At 35.9% G+C, this 15,108-nt stretch overlaps 1 protein-coding gene and 1 pseudogene across 3 annotated transcripts; one reads left to right on the top strand and one right to left on the bottom strand.

Annotated features, from left to right (window-relative positions):
* The first annotated feature begins 2,155 nt into the window (after positions 1 to 2,155).
* LOC146722765 (uncharacterized) lies at positions 2,156 to 3,739 on the top strand. Of its 3 annotated transcripts, none has more exons than XR_014924959.1 (4): positions 2,156 to 2,263; positions 2,398 to 2,596; positions 2,733 to 3,468; positions 3,553 to 3,739. XR_014924959.1 is itself a non-coding variant. In XM_085483891.1 (4 exons), exons 1-4 carry the CDS (start codon positions 2,177 to 2,179, stop codon positions 3,189 to 3,191), a joined length of 585 nt encoding a protein of 194 aa, XP_085340017.1. In that variant the 5' UTR covers positions 2,156 to 2,176; the 3' UTR covers positions 3,192 to 3,250. The 3 variants fall into 3 exon arrangements, 2 of the variants coding, with proteins under 2 accessions (XP_085340017.1, XP_085340016.1); XM_085483891.1 differs by lacking the exon at positions 3,553 to 3,739 and having other exon boundaries at positions 2,733 to 3,019; positions 3,180 to 3,250; XM_085483890.1 differs by lacking the exon at positions 3,553 to 3,739 and having other exon boundaries at positions 2,733 to 3,019; positions 3,132 to 3,250.
* A 9,385-nt stretch (positions 3,740 to 13,124) lies between these two features.
* Positions 13,125 to 14,514, bottom strand: LOC146722764 (uncharacterized; annotated as a pseudogene).
* Positions 14,515 to 15,108: the final 594 nt, after the last annotated feature.

Raw genomic sequence — 15,108 nt, 5'->3', positions numbered from 1 at the left:
GACCAATCACAGTCAAATATTTAAAAAAATTCTTAAAGGTAATAATTGATCGATTTGCTTGCGACTTTGCGATTACCATTTAGTAACTTACTATAACTATTTTTACTGTTGTATATAAAGATCATTCATACATTGATGTTAATTGCAAAGTCGCAAGCAAATCGATCAATATTACATTCAAGAATTTTTTTAAATACTTGACTGTAATTGTGCATAAAATGTAAGCTCCTTATATTTAAAACAATGTATAATTATTTTTAAAAAGTAACTGAAAAGTAACGACTCGTTACTTTTAGAGTAACTGTAACTGTAACAAGTTATTTTTTAAAATCGGTAACTTGTAACTGTAACTAGTTATTTTTTCAATGAAATAACTGTAACTGTAACTAGTTACTTTTACAAAGTAACTTTCCCAACCCTGATGTATACATATATTAATTAATGTATATGGAGCATTTCAAAGTGTTTAATTGATCAATCAAAATATAAATGAATAAAAATTTCTTTATTCTGATACATGTTTTAAAGCATTTGCAATGTTTTCCTGATCGCAATCAAAGTTTCGAGATAGATGTTTAAAGCGCATTATTTTCATTATGAATTTTTTTATAAAAAAGATTCAAATATAATTTCATGATTCTTTAATTTCGACTTATTTTGACTTCATCATTTCACTCTCCAAAGATAGGATGCGACTTCTGTGTGTGATATATTCTGTATATACACATTTCGTTACTAATCATCATTTTTAAGGACGTTTCGTAGTCAAAGGGCTATAATACAAAAACAGCGCTAAGTATTTTTTATACATTACATTTTTTTTACTTTTATTTTTACTTTTATTTTTTAATTTAAATTAAAAATTTTTATTTAACTTTAAATTTTTTTAATTTCCTAAATTTAATTCTTTGTGCCTTATATTACCTTTTTTGAATATACGTTTAAATATATTCGAATTAAATAATTATTTAGAGATAAATAATTTATTTTTTATATATATCTATTTATCTAAATATTTTATAAAAATATATAATAACTTTACAATGTATATACATTCCAGTTTAAATTAATTACATAATTATTCATGTTATTTAAATATAAAGATGAATAAATATATATATATATATATATATTTTACTGAATTTATTTTGTTATTGTATATATTATAAACGTTTTAAAATAAAGCAATAATTATACATTTGTATCATTATAAGAAATTTATCTAAATATTATATATTATGTTGTCACTTACTTAGTGCAACTTTTTGATTTGACTACTTTTTGATGCTAATATTTTAACCTTTTTTCTCGTATTATCAATATAATTATTTAGCGCAATTTTTTGATTTCACTACTTTTTGATGCTAATATTTTAATTTTTTTCTAGTATTATTAACAAAAATAAAATATAATTTTTGAGAAAATATTTTTGATAATGATTAATTTTTGCAAAGAATTATTTTGGCTATAAACATAATTTTTGAGAAGATTATATTTTTTATTATTATAAAGAACTATTTTTGCTGACGAAAGATATAACTTAGCGCTTTTTTTTTACATCTGTGATGTCTTTTTTTGTGGGATTTCACATATTTTTGCAAAGATCATTAAACAAAATGCATTAAATAAATGTATATTTTTTTAAGAGTTTAACTAGGCTCTGTAATATATAAATATAAATTTAACATATATAAGATAGGCAATAAGAGCCAAAAGTCTATATTTTGTTGTTTAATTATGTTTTCCAGATTATTTTCGTCGCTATCAATACACAGCGGTAAATACGAAAACAGATTCGCCTTATCTCGGTCACCCTTCGCGCCTGGCTCATAAACAAAAGTGAGTTTTTCTTCGATAATGAACTCGCGCCCTAATATTAGGTCTCCTTGAAACGTATTTGAATCGAGAACATATAAATTCACTGAGATTACTTTATTTTTTAGGCACTGTATTCCTATGCGACTTCTGTAAATTCCTAATATGTTTAATGGCTCGTTTGTTAAGTTTCTCAGCGGACTCTTAATTTTCATCAACTTATTTCCCGGTTGTATAAATTTCTCGAAAATACTATTTTTTATAAATGACACCGGACTACCCGTATCGATTAACGCTGTCAAATTACATTCTCCGTTTTCTAGGAAGTTGATCTTAACGAACGTATCGGTGACGGACAACAATGTACGCTCCGCCTGTACTACCGCGACGCTATCGGACGCCTGTATATCCGCTGACACGCTCGCCGCCGCTATTCCAGAGGAATTCGGTGTGCGCCCGGGAGTCTTGGACTCTTTCTTTTTCAAGATCGGGCAGTCAAATCGCCTATGCCCTTTCTCTTTACAATAAAAGCACGATACCTCATTTCTGCACTCTTTGTAAGTATGACCTTTCTTTCCGCAGTTCCGGCAGGCTCCATCCTTCGGCTTCTGCGGCTGCCCTTGGGACGACGGCTTCCTTTCCCAGTCCGAGGTGCCCTGGGTAATCGTCCGCATCCGCGCCAAGAAGCCTTCCAGAGTGTCGTCGGATACTGCCAGTGCCGTCGCTCTGAGTGATGTCGGCATTATTCCGCTCACCAGCAACTGGATCCTGTCCCGATCAGGTAGGTCGACTTGGTGCATCAGCGCCAGCTTATCGATGGCGTAATCATCGAAGGATTCCTTATTGGAAGTGCACTTCCTTGCCTCAATTTTCTGCATTGCCCTATAAAACGGAATTTTCCTATCAAATATTTTTAGCAACTCCGACCTCAGGCCGACCCAGGATTCAACGGCCAGATCCCCCTGGACGTCAAACCATCTCCTGGCCGACTTGGTCAGCTTGCTCGATGCGGCCAGCAATGTCGCTCCGTCTGTCGCTCCGTGGACCTGAGCAACTTTGTCCACTCTCCGGACCCAGGAGTGGACGTTGTCGTCCTCCGTGCCACCGAACTCCGGGATTTGATGGGCCAACGCCTGCACCGCCGATCCTGACGACCACGACTCCGTCGAGCGCCGTCCTGCTTCCTCCGACGGGGACACCCGAGGTGAAGTATCTCGCTCAACCTCCCTCGCCGTGCCTACCTGTGTTTGCGCTGATCTCGCCTCCCTCTGGTCGGTTAGCAAATGGAGTATTTGCCCTAACGTTTCGTGTTGCAGCTGCATCGCTGCTCCCATTTGCTCGTGCTGCTTCTGCATTGCCACCAGCATCTGTTTTAAGACGTCCGCCGATTCCTGGGAGTCTCTCCGTTGCTGCGAGGCCTTCGTGATCTTCGGAACCGCACCCGACGTCGTCGGTCTCGGAGAGGCCAGCTGCATCATCTCCTCGACCGGCCCATGAGTCTCCAGATGTGTCATGATCACGTCGATGAGCGAGTTCCGATTTCCCGAGATTGGCAACCGATACTTCCCTGCCTCTAATCTCAGCTCCTCGTGAGAGAGATTTTCCAATTGTGCTCGTTCCATTTTACCGCGAGCTCGAGTTTTCACCATGCAGGTAGAACCTTTTACCGTTAAATTTTAAAAAAGCCGTTACCTGTGTTTTAACAACTTTTTTTTTTTATTATTTTCTTTGTCCCAGATGACCTCTGCTTCTGGTTCTCCTGTGAAGCCTGAGCAGTATCCCACTTCTGAAGTTGAGAGATAATGTGAAAGATGTTCTTCTCGTTCTTCTTTTTACAATTGTCAGGTAGGATGGTATGTTTGAAATAAAGATAACTCGAACACTCGAAATTAAAGTATAAGAAAAGACTCGCAATCAATTTATTCTCCAAGTACAGACCAAAAGACTCCCGCACGTATAATTTTTCCAACCGTATTATAGCGCTTCTCAAAAGAGAGTGACAGTTAGTCGCCGGTCTTTTTTGGAGCAGGGTCTTCGAACAGTGCCCCACTCCTGTTACGCTCCTGTGTTGCGCCTGCTCGGATGCGCACGCAATAAACAGCTGTGTAAGACGCATGGTACGCAATATGACGAGTTCCGCCGGACGCATATATTTCTTACAATATATTATATTGTAATCTTTGTCTTACTGACATAAATTGCAACGCCTCTAGCATGTCTTCCACTTTGGTGTATCTATCACATTGAAGTATTATCCTCATAGCTCTGTTTTGTACCTTCTGCAGTTGGGTTATCTGCGTCTCCCCCATGCCTATTAATATCGTCGCGCAATACTCAAAATGAGGAGCTATGATTGTCTTATATATAATGCATCTAGTATACACTGATATGTAATTACCTACTCTATTTAAGAAACTCGTTTTTTTACCTATTTTCTTTAACATATAATCACAGTGATCTTGAAATCGAAGTCTGTCATCGATAATTATACCTAGATATTTCATAGTCTCTACACGCTCTATTTCAATTCCGTCCAGACATTTCAAAATAGTATTACCTCTCAATTCTTTTCGAATACTTCTAACTATCATATACTTCGTTTTACTTGCATTCATTTTTAACTTATTTATATTCATCCAACGTTCGATTATATTAAAAGCCGTGTTCAATTTTATCTCTATATCCGTGCTACTTTCTCCACTTACATATATAAGCGTGTCGTCTGCAAACATTTTTATATTGCACCCTTCTGGACAGCCTTCGATTATATCATTTATATATATTATAAATAGTAAAGGTCCTAGTACCGAGCCTTGTGGCACTCCGTATTCTGTTGTCAATAATTTAGACCATGTATGATTGAAACGCACTTGCTGTTTCCTATTATTTAAATATGATTTGAACCATTCTAAGGCCATTCCTCTAATTCCATAATAATACATTTTTCTTTTCCTAATAATCTTTCTCTGTCTATTGTTTCAAACGCTCTCTTAAGATCCATGAAAATTACACCTACCATTTTTCCTTCGCTTACTATTAATTTCCATTCGTCAATGACAGTTTGAATCGCTGTTTCACACGAGTAATATTTTCTAAACCCCGACTGATGTTCTGTTATAATATCGTTAGTTTCCAAATACATTTCAAGTTGTTCTTTTACTACTAATTCTAACACTTTTTCAAATATTGGTAACATATTTATAGGCCTATAATCGCTCGCTTTTTTCGCTTTATCTATCTTTGGAATCGGTATTATCGTAGAGGTTTTCCAACCTTCCGAACAGAGACCTTCTCCTAAAGAATTGTTTATTATATTCGCAAATTCCTCTTTTATTACAGAAAAAGTTGTCCTCAATATATCGCTAGTTATTCCCTCTTCCGTACCTTTCTTTTTCGGCAATCCCATAACAATTTTTTCTAACTGCTCTAGTTTAATAGTCACGAAATTTTCCATAAATCCTTTATTTTCGATAATATAAATAATTTTCTTAAGAGTTTAACTAGGCTCTGTAATATATAAATATAAATTTAACATATATAAGATAGGCAATAAGAGCCAAATCGCGGATGACAGTGCGTTATTCTAAACGAAACTAAATTTTTTCGTTAGAATTAAATACCTGTGCACAAGGCACCAAATTTTTACTTGGACACGGCCAAGATATAAAATTGGAATAATCTCTACAAGAGATTTTTAATTCCATGTATCCCCTATTCCCCCTAAAGAAATAAAGTGCGAGAGAAAAATATAGATCCGAAAGTCGCAGAATCGGGAATCGAACCCGAGACCTTTCGCTTGCCGGGCGACTGCTCTTCCAACTGAGCTATTCAGATCCTTTCGATTCTATACTTTTCTCTGTTATATATATTAATGTTGGTAAATAAACGCCTTTAAGCCAGCGTGTATAAATTAAGAGTTTAACTAGGCTCTGTAATAATATAAATTTAACATATATAAGATAGGCAATAAGAGCCAAATCGCGGATGACAGTGCGTTATTCTAAACGAAACTAAATTTTTTCGTTAGAATTAAATACCTGTGCACAAGGCACCAAATTTTTACTTGGACACGGCCAAGATATAAAATTGGAATAATCTCTACAAGAGATTTTTAATTCCATGTATCCCCTATTCCCCCTAAAGAAATAAAGTGCGAGAGAAAAATATAGATCCGAAAGTCGCAGAATCGGGAATCGAACCCGAGACCTTTCGCTTGCCGGGCGACTGCTCTTCCAACTGAGCTATTCAGATCCTTTCGATTCTATACTTTTCTCTGTTATATATATTAATGTTGGTAAATAAACGCCTTTAAGCCAGCGTGTATAAATTAAGAGTTTAACTAGGCTCTGTAATATATAAATATAAATTTAACATATATAAGATAGGCAATAAGAGCCAAATCGCGGATGACAGTGCGTTATTCTAAACGAAACTAAAAATTTTTTCGTTAGAATTAAATACCTGTGCACAAGGCACCAAATTTTTACTTGGACACGGCCAAGATATAAAATTGGAATAATCTCTACAAGAGATTTTTAATTCCATGTATCCCCTATTCCCCCTAAAGAAATAAAGTGCGAGAGAAAAATATAGATCCGAAAGTCGCAGAATCGGGAATCGAACCCGAGACCTTTCGCTTGCCGGGCGACTGCTCTTCCAACTGAGCTATTCAGATCCTTTCGATTCTATACTTTTCTCTGTTATATATATTAATGTTGGTAAATAAACGCCTTTAAGCCAGCGTGTATAAATTAAGAGTTTAACTAGGCTCTGTAATATATAAATATAAATTTAACATATATAAGATAGGCAATAAGAGCCAAATCGCGGATGACAGTGCGTTATTCTAAACGAAACTAAATTTTTTCGTTAGAATTAAATACCTGTGCACAAGGCACCAAATTTTTACTTGGACACGGCCAAGATATAAAATTGGAACAAGAGATTTTTAATTCCATGTATCCCCTATTCCCCCTAAAGAAATAAAGTGCGAGAGAAAAATATAGATCCGAAAGTCGCAGAATCGGGAATCGAACCCGAGACCTTTCGCTTGCCGGGCGACTGCTCTTCCAACTGAGCTATTCAGATCCTTTCGATTCTATACTTTTCTCTGTTATATATATTAATGTTGGTAAATAAACGCCTTTAAGCCAGCGTGTATAAATTAAGAGTTTAACTAGGCTCTGTAATATATAAATATAAATTTAACATATATAAGATAGGCAATAAGAGCCAAATCGCGGATGACAGTGCGTTATTCTAAACGAAACTAAATTTTTTCGTTAGAATTAAATACCTGTGCACAAGGCACCAAATTTTTACTTGGACACGGCCAAGATATAAAATTGGAATAATCTCTACAAGAGATTTTTAATTCCATGTATCCCCTATTCCCCCTAAAGAAATAAAGTGCGAGAGAAAAATATAGATCCGAAAGGGGAATCGAACCCGAGACCTTTCGCTTGCCGGGCAACTGCTCTTCCAACTGAGCTATTCAGATCCTTTCGATTCTATACTTTTCTCTGTTATATATATTAATGTTGGTAAATAAACGCCTTTAAGCCAGCGTGTATAAATTAAGAGTTTAACTAGGCTCTGTAATATATAAATATAAATTTAACATATATAAGATAGGCAATAAGAGCCAAATCGCGGATGACAGTGCGTTATTCTAAACGAAACTAAATTTTTTCGTTAGAATTAAATACCTGTGCACAAGGCACCAAATTTTTACTTGGACACGGCCAAGATATAAAATTGGAATAATCTCTACAAGAGATTTTTAATTCCATGTATCCCCTATTCCCCCTAAAGAAATAAAGTGCGAGAGAAAAATATAGATCCGAAAGTCGCAGAATCGGGAATCGAACCCGAGACCTTTCGCTTGCCGGGCGACTGCTCTTCCAACTGAGCTATTCAGATCCTTTCGATTCTATATCTCTGTTATATATATTAATGTTGGTAAATAAACGCCTTTAAGCCAGCGTGTATAAATTAAGAGTTTAACTAGGCTCTGTAATATATAAATATAAATTTAACATATATAAGATAGGCAATAAGAGCCAAATCGCGGATGACAGTGCGTTATTCTAAACGAAACTAAATTTTTTTCGTTAGAATTAAATACCTGTGCACAAGGCACCAAATTTTTACTTGGACACGGCCAAGATATAAAATTGGAATAATCTCTACAAGAGATTTTTAATTCCATGTATCCCCTATTCCCCCTAAAGAAATAAAGTGCGAGAGAAAAATATAGATCCGAAAGTCGCAGAATCGGGAATCGAACCCGAGACCTTTCGCTTGCCGGGCGACTGCTCTTCCAACTGAGCTATTCAGATCCTTTCGATTCTATACTTTTCTTTGTTATATATATTAATGTTGGTAAATAAACGCCTTTAAGCCAGCGTGTATAAATTAAGAGTTTAACTAGGCTCTGTAATATATAAATATAAATTTAACATATATAAGATAGGCAATAAGAGCCAAATCGCGGATGACAGTGCGTTATTCTAAACGAAACTAAATTTTTTCGTTAGAATTAAATACCTGTGCACAAGGCACCAAATTTTTACTTGGACACGGCCAAGATATAAAATTGGAATAATCTCTACAAGAGATTTTTAATTCCATGTATCCCCTATTCCCCCTAAAGAAATAAAGTGCGAGAGAAAAATATAGATCCGAAAGTCGCAGAATCGGGAATCGAACCCGAGACCTTTCGCTTGCCGGGCGACTGCTCTTCCAACTGAGCTATTCAGATCCTTTCGATTCTATACTTTTCTCTGTTATATATATTAATGTTGGTAAATAAACGCCTTTAAGCCAGCGTGTATAAATTAAGAGTTTAACTAGGCTCTGTAATATATAAATATAAATTTAACATATATAAGATAGGCAATAAGAGCCAAATCGCGGATGACAGTGCGTTGCGTTATTCTAAACGAAACTAAATTTTTTCGTTAGAATTAAATACCTGTGCACAAGGCACCAAATTTTTACTTGGACACGGCCAAGATATAAAATTGGAATAATCTCTACAAGAGATTTTTAATTCCATGTATCCCCTATTCCCCCTAAAGAAATAAAGTGCGAGAGAAAAATATAGATCCGAAAGTCGCAGAATCGGGAATCGAACCCGAGACCTTTCGCTTGCCGGGCGACTGCTCTTCCAACTGAGCTATTCAGATCCTTTCGATTCTATACTTTTCTCTGTTATATATATTAATGTTGGTAAATAAACGCCTTTAAGCCAGCGTGTATAAATTAAGAGTTTAACTAGGCTCTGTAATATATAAATATAAATTTAACATATATAAGATAGGCAATAAGAGCCAAATCGCGGATGACAGTGCGTTATTCTAAACGAAACTAAATTTTTTCGTTAGAATTAAATACCTGTGCACAGCACAAGGCACCAAATTTTTACTTGGACACGGCCAAGATATAAAATTGGAATAATCTCTACAAGAGATTTTTAATTCCATGTATCCCCTATTCCCCCTAAAGAAATAAAGTGCGAGAGAAAAATATAGATCCGAAAGTCGCAGAATCGGGAATCGAACCCGAGACCTTTCGCTTGCCGGGCGACTGCTCTTCCAACTGAGCTATTCAGATCCTTTCGATTCTATACTTTTCTCTGTTATATATATTAATGTTGGTAAATAAACGCCTTTAAGCCAGCGTGTATAAATTAAGAGTTTAACTAGGCTCTGTAATATATAAATATAAATTTAACATATATAAGATAGGCAATAAGAGCCAAATCGCGGATGACAGTGCGTTATTCTAAACGAAACTAAATTTTTTCGTTAGAATTAAATACCTGTGCACAAGGCACCAAATTTTTACTTGGACACGGCCAAGATATAAAATTGGAATAATCTCTACAAGAGATGAGATTTATTCCAATTTATATCTTGGCCGTGTCCAAGTAAAAAATTTGGTGCCTTGTGCACAGGTATTTAATTCTAACGAAAAAATTTAGTTTCGTTTAGAATAACGCACTGTCATCCGCGATTTGGCTCTTATTGCCTATCTTATATATGTTAAATTTATATTTATATATTACAGAGCCTAGTTAAACTCTTAATTTATACACGCTGGCTTAAAGGCGTTTATTTACCAACATTAATATATATAACAGAGAAAAGTATAGAATCGAAAGGATCTGAATAGCTCAGTTGGAAGAGCAGTCGCCCGGCAAGCGAAAGGTCTCGGGTTCGATTCCCGATTCTGCGACTTTCGGATCTATATTTTTCTCTCGCACTTTATTTCTTTAGGGGGAATAGGGGATACATGGAATTAAAAATCTCTTGTAGAGATTATTCCAATTTTATATCTTGGCCGTGTCCAAGTAAAAATTTGGTGCCTTGTGCACAGGTCAGGTATTTAATTCTAACGAAAAAATTTAGTTTCGTTTAGAATAACGCACTGTCATCCGCGATTTGGCTCTTATTGCCTATCTTATATATGTTAAATTTATATTTATATATTACAGAGCCTAGTTAAACTCTTAATTTATACACGCTGGCTTAAAGGCGTTTATTTACCAACATTAATATATATAACAGAGAAAAGTATAGAATCGAAAGGATCTGAATAGCTCAGTTGGAAGAGCAGTCGCCCGGCAAGCGAAAGGTCTCGGGTTCGATTCCCGATTCTGCGACTTTCGGATCTATATTTTTCTCTCGCACTTTATTTCTTTAGGGGGAATAGGGGATACATGGAATTAAAAATCTCTTGTAGAGATTATTCCAATTTTATATCTTGGCCGTGTCCAAGTAAAAATTTGGTGCCTTGTGCACAGGTATTTAATTCTAACGAAAAAATTTAGTTTCGTTTAGAATAACGCACTGTCATCCGCGATTTGGCTCTTATTGCCCTTATATATGTTAAATTTATATTTATATATTACAGAGCCTAGTTAAACTCTTAATTTATACACGCTGGCTTAAAGGCGTTTATTTACCAACATTAATATATATAACAGAGAAAAGTATAGAATCGAAAGGATCTGAATAGCTCAGTTGGAAGAGCAGTCGCCCGGCAAGCGAAAGGTCTCGGGTTCGATTCCCGATTCTGCGACTTTCGGATCTATATTTTTCTCTCGCACTTTATTTCTTTAGGGGGAATAGGGGATACATGGAATTAAAAATCTCTTGTAGAGATTATTCCAATTTTATATCTTGGCCGTGTCCAAGTAAAAATTTGGTGCCTTGTGCACAGGTATTTAATTCTAACGAAAAAATTTAGTTTCGTTTAGAATAACGCACTGTCATCCGCGATTTGGCTCTTATTGCCTATCTTATATATGTTAAATTAAATTTATATTTATATATTACAGAGCCTAGTTAAACTCTTAATTTATACACGCTGGCTTAAAGGCGTTTATTTACCAACATTAATATATATAACAGAGAAAAGTATAGAATCGAAAGGATCTGAATAGCTCAGTTGGAAGAGCAGTCGCCCGGCAAGCGAAAGGTCTCGGGTTCGATTCCCGATTCTGCGACTTTCGGATCTATATTTTTCTCTCGCACTTTATTTCTTTAGGGGGAATAGGGGATACATGGAATTAAAAATCTCTTGTAGAGATTATTCCAATTTTATATCTTGGCCGTGTCCAAGTAAAAATTTGGTGCCTTGTGCACAGGTATTTAATTCTAACGAAAAAATTTAGTTTCGTTTAGAATAACGCACTGTCATCCGCGATTTGGCTCTTATTGCCTATCTTATATATGTTAAATTTATATTTATATATTACAGAGCCTAGTTAAACTCTTAATTTATACACGCTGGCTTAAAGGCGTTTATTTACCCATTAATATATATAACAGAGAAAAGTATAGAATCGAAAGGATCTGAATAGCTCAGTTGGAAGAGCAGTCGCCCGGCAAGCGAAAGGTCTCGGGTTCGATTCCCGATTCTGCGACTTTCGGATCTATATTTTTCTCTCGCACTTTATTTCTTTAGGGGGAATAGGGGATACATGGAATTAAAAATCTCTTGTAGAGATTATTCCAATTTTATATCTTGGCCGTGTCCAAGTAAAAATTTGGTGCCTTGTGCACAGGTATTTAATAATTTTCTTATTTATATTCATCCAATGATCGATTATATCACCGGATCTAACAACCTTTATAGAGTTTATTATACTATTAATACTTTGTATATAATATAAATTAAATTTATCAGCTATATTGCACTCTTCGATATCGCCTAAAATTTCAAAATCTATATTTCCTACCTCTTTTATGCCTACTGGCTCGCCTCTAATTATTTCTTTCAAGGTTTTTCACATAGACGTAGGATTTTCTTTATTAAGATCTATCATATTTTCATAATATTCTTTTTTCTTCTCCCTAATTAATTTTACTACCGTATTTCTTTCAATTTTATACTGCGACCAATTTTGTTCGGTATCGTCATACAATGCTCTTCTATATGCCTTATCCCTTCTATCCGCAGCCTCTTTTATTTCGTCTGAAAACCATTTCTTCCCTTCCCAAATTTTCGGAATTCTAAATTTTTTCCTCGGCGCCATTACATCTAACGCACCCACTATACTATCGACAAGTTTTTTCGCCCTCTCACTGACACCCATACATTCACACTGACATTCCTGGCTTTCTTGTAATTTATTTTTCACTAATATAGCAAATTTATTTTCATCAAACTCTTTATAATTCCTAGCACTAAATTCTCTATATTTACTTTCAGTTTTACTAACACTCAGCTCAACTTTCAGCCACGCGTGATCCGTAATTTTAGGTTCATGAATTACCTGTACTATTTTAATTTTATTATTATTAGCGAAGATCAAATCTATAATTGTCTGACTGTCTTTCGTAATTCTCGTCGGTTCGTTAACATATTGTTTCATACCTAAGCTTAGCATTGTCGTTTGCAGTTTATTCGCATAAAACGAATCTCTCATAAGATCTATATTAAAATCTCCTATTACCATGCATTCTCCCTTTATTATAAACTCTTCTACTATATCCTCGAAAAATCTCAAGAAATCTCCGTGCGATGCGCTCGGTGAGTGATATATTACCATTATCACTCCTTTATATAATTTATCTTTTACTTCTACCGCAACACACCAACAATTCGATTCTAATTTTTTTTTCCCTCTAATACTATTTCATATTTAATATCGCTTCTAACGTATAAAATAACTCCTCCCGTATTCCTATTCTCAGCATTACATCTAACTATACTATAACCCGGAACGTTCACTTCACTGTCTTCGATATCCTCAGTCACTCTGGTCTCCGATAATGCTAAGAAAAGAACGCAGGATTTATTTTCTTCATGATCTGATGTTGTATCTCATCTCTGTGCGCAATTAAACTTTGCGCATTTGTATATAGTATTATCTCCGCTTCTTCCTGTGGTTGCTATTTAGCGTCCTCCCAGCCTGCTCTCCTCTTCTCCTCCCGTAGCGCCCTCTTAAAGGTCGGACATTCCGGACTAAGGGCGTCATGGTCATCGCTTATATTCAGATTGTATGTTCGATTTTTGAATATACAATTCACACATTTCTTCTTTGTCGCTGTACAATCACGCGAGTTATGACTTCCTGCACATTTATAGCATGCTTCCTCTCGCGTACAATTTTTTGCAATATGATAATATCCCCAGCATTTGAAACATCTTTTAACATTGATGTGATTAAATACCGGACACTTCTTCCATCCTACACTTAGCTTTCCTTTCTTCAATATCAGCTCATGTGTCTCTTCATCTGCTTCTATTATTATTGACCCTTCTTCATTTCATTTCCTTTTCTTTCAGATTGATTATTTCTCCTTTCTTTGATCATTCTCTTCACAATTCGCATATTTGCTGTATCTATTTTATTCTGCATCTTTATCGTATTTATAAGTTCATTATCATCTAATTTCATCTCTTCTACACCTATATTAATAATTTTTATCTTTGGTTTTGATTGAGGCGACTCTATCACTTTATAATTTTCTCCCAGCTTAGCTTGAACTGTCTCCTTCAATTTTTTCACCTCCTCGCCGGTTTCACAACCCACGATCACTGTTCCCTTGCTACCTTTCCTTAATTTCGTTATTCCCATAGCCATACTCTTAATATCCACCTTTTCTTTTATCAATTTTTTAGTAGCTTCACTCTCTTGTTGCATTTTCGGCTTAACAATTATAACGTTTTCTTTCTTCTTCCCTTTAACCGCTTCACTGTAGCTTATCTGCGATTCTTCCTTTGATACACATATGTTACTCCCTGTATCATTTTCTTCAAGTTTTCCAGTTCTTGCTTAACATTTACTAATTCTTCTTGAACTACTTCTTTAATCATTAGTTTAATTTCATTTTTACAGGCTGTTTCATTTTTTATTTCCTTTACAGTTTTTATGATCCAGTCTACTTTTACATCAATGCCTGATCCTTTACTTGTGAACGATCCTGCAGATCCCACGGATCCTGTAGACGATGTCCTATCTCTTCCTGCCGTCTTCATGTTTGTTTCTTTACTATCAATCAAAAACTCCTCAAATGGGCCTTTACACGGCACTAATTCTTGTCTACTGTCCAGAATTTTATGCTTAATTACACATCCTGGATGGTAAAAAAGCTTATTTATACAAGTTTTGCATTTGACGACTTTATTCTTTATTGCCTTCCTACATGCCGAGCATCGATACTCTGCATATTCATCGTCCATGCCGATAATTACCGTACCGGCCGAAACCGCTAATATCAGCCTAATCGATCACTCACCTGTGATCCACTTTCACACGTCAGCACTATTGTGTCCACGTATAATGTCTACTTGTCTTACGAGACTTCAATGCCCCGAAGAATAAATTCACTGCTCACAGTCACAGATCGCCATATCCCGGCTAGATAACTTTCATAGCTATCTCCTTTTTATGGCAGCGTAACTTGAATAACTTATTATACTTCTTTTCCACTGTTTACCGGTGAAAACTCAGTATTTTGACGGAGCGATGTGACACACGTCTTCTCCACTTCAGAGAGAGAGCGGGAGAGAGCGAGAGAGACCGGAAGAAAGCGAGAGAGCGAGAGAGAACGAGAGAAGGCGAGAAACAGCGAGAGAAAGCGAGAAAGAGCGAAAAAAAACCGAGAGAGAGCGAGAGACGACGAGAGAGAGCGAGAGAACGCGAGAGAGAGTGGGAGAGAGCGAGAGAACGCGAGAGAGAGCGGCAGAGAGCGAAGCGAGAGAACGCGAGAGAGCGGTAGAGAGCAAGAGAGAGCGAGAGACAGCGAGAGAAAGCGAGAGAGGGCGAGAGAGAGC

Source organism: Nylanderia fulva, unplaced genomic scaffold, assembly GCF_048542155.1.
Source record: "Nylanderia fulva isolate GAGA-0341 unplaced genomic scaffold, ASM4854215v1 Scaffold276, whole genome shotgun sequence".
NCBI lineage: Eukaryota > Metazoa > Arthropoda > Insecta > Hymenoptera > Formicidae > Nylanderia > Nylanderia fulva.
The sequence above is the reverse complement of the archived record's forward strand: the minus strand, read 5'-3'. Positions and strand labels throughout refer to the sequence as shown.

What these genes read in the sequence shown, in the direction of transcription:
- LOC146722765 (XM_085483890.1), top strand. Translation starts at nt 2,177, where the DNA reads ATGTACGCTCCGCCTGTACTACCGCGACGCTATCGGACGCCTGTATAT. An exon ending in CGCTATTCCAGAGGAATTCG is followed by an intron (nt 2,264 to 2,397) that starts GTGTGCGCCCGG and finishes TTCTTTCCGCAG; the next exon opens with TTCCGGCAGGCTCCATCCTT. An exon ending in CTGGATCCTGTCCCGATCAG is followed by an intron (nt 2,597 to 2,732) that starts GTAGGTCGACTT and finishes AAATATTTTTAG; the next exon opens with CAACTCCGACCTCAGGCCGA.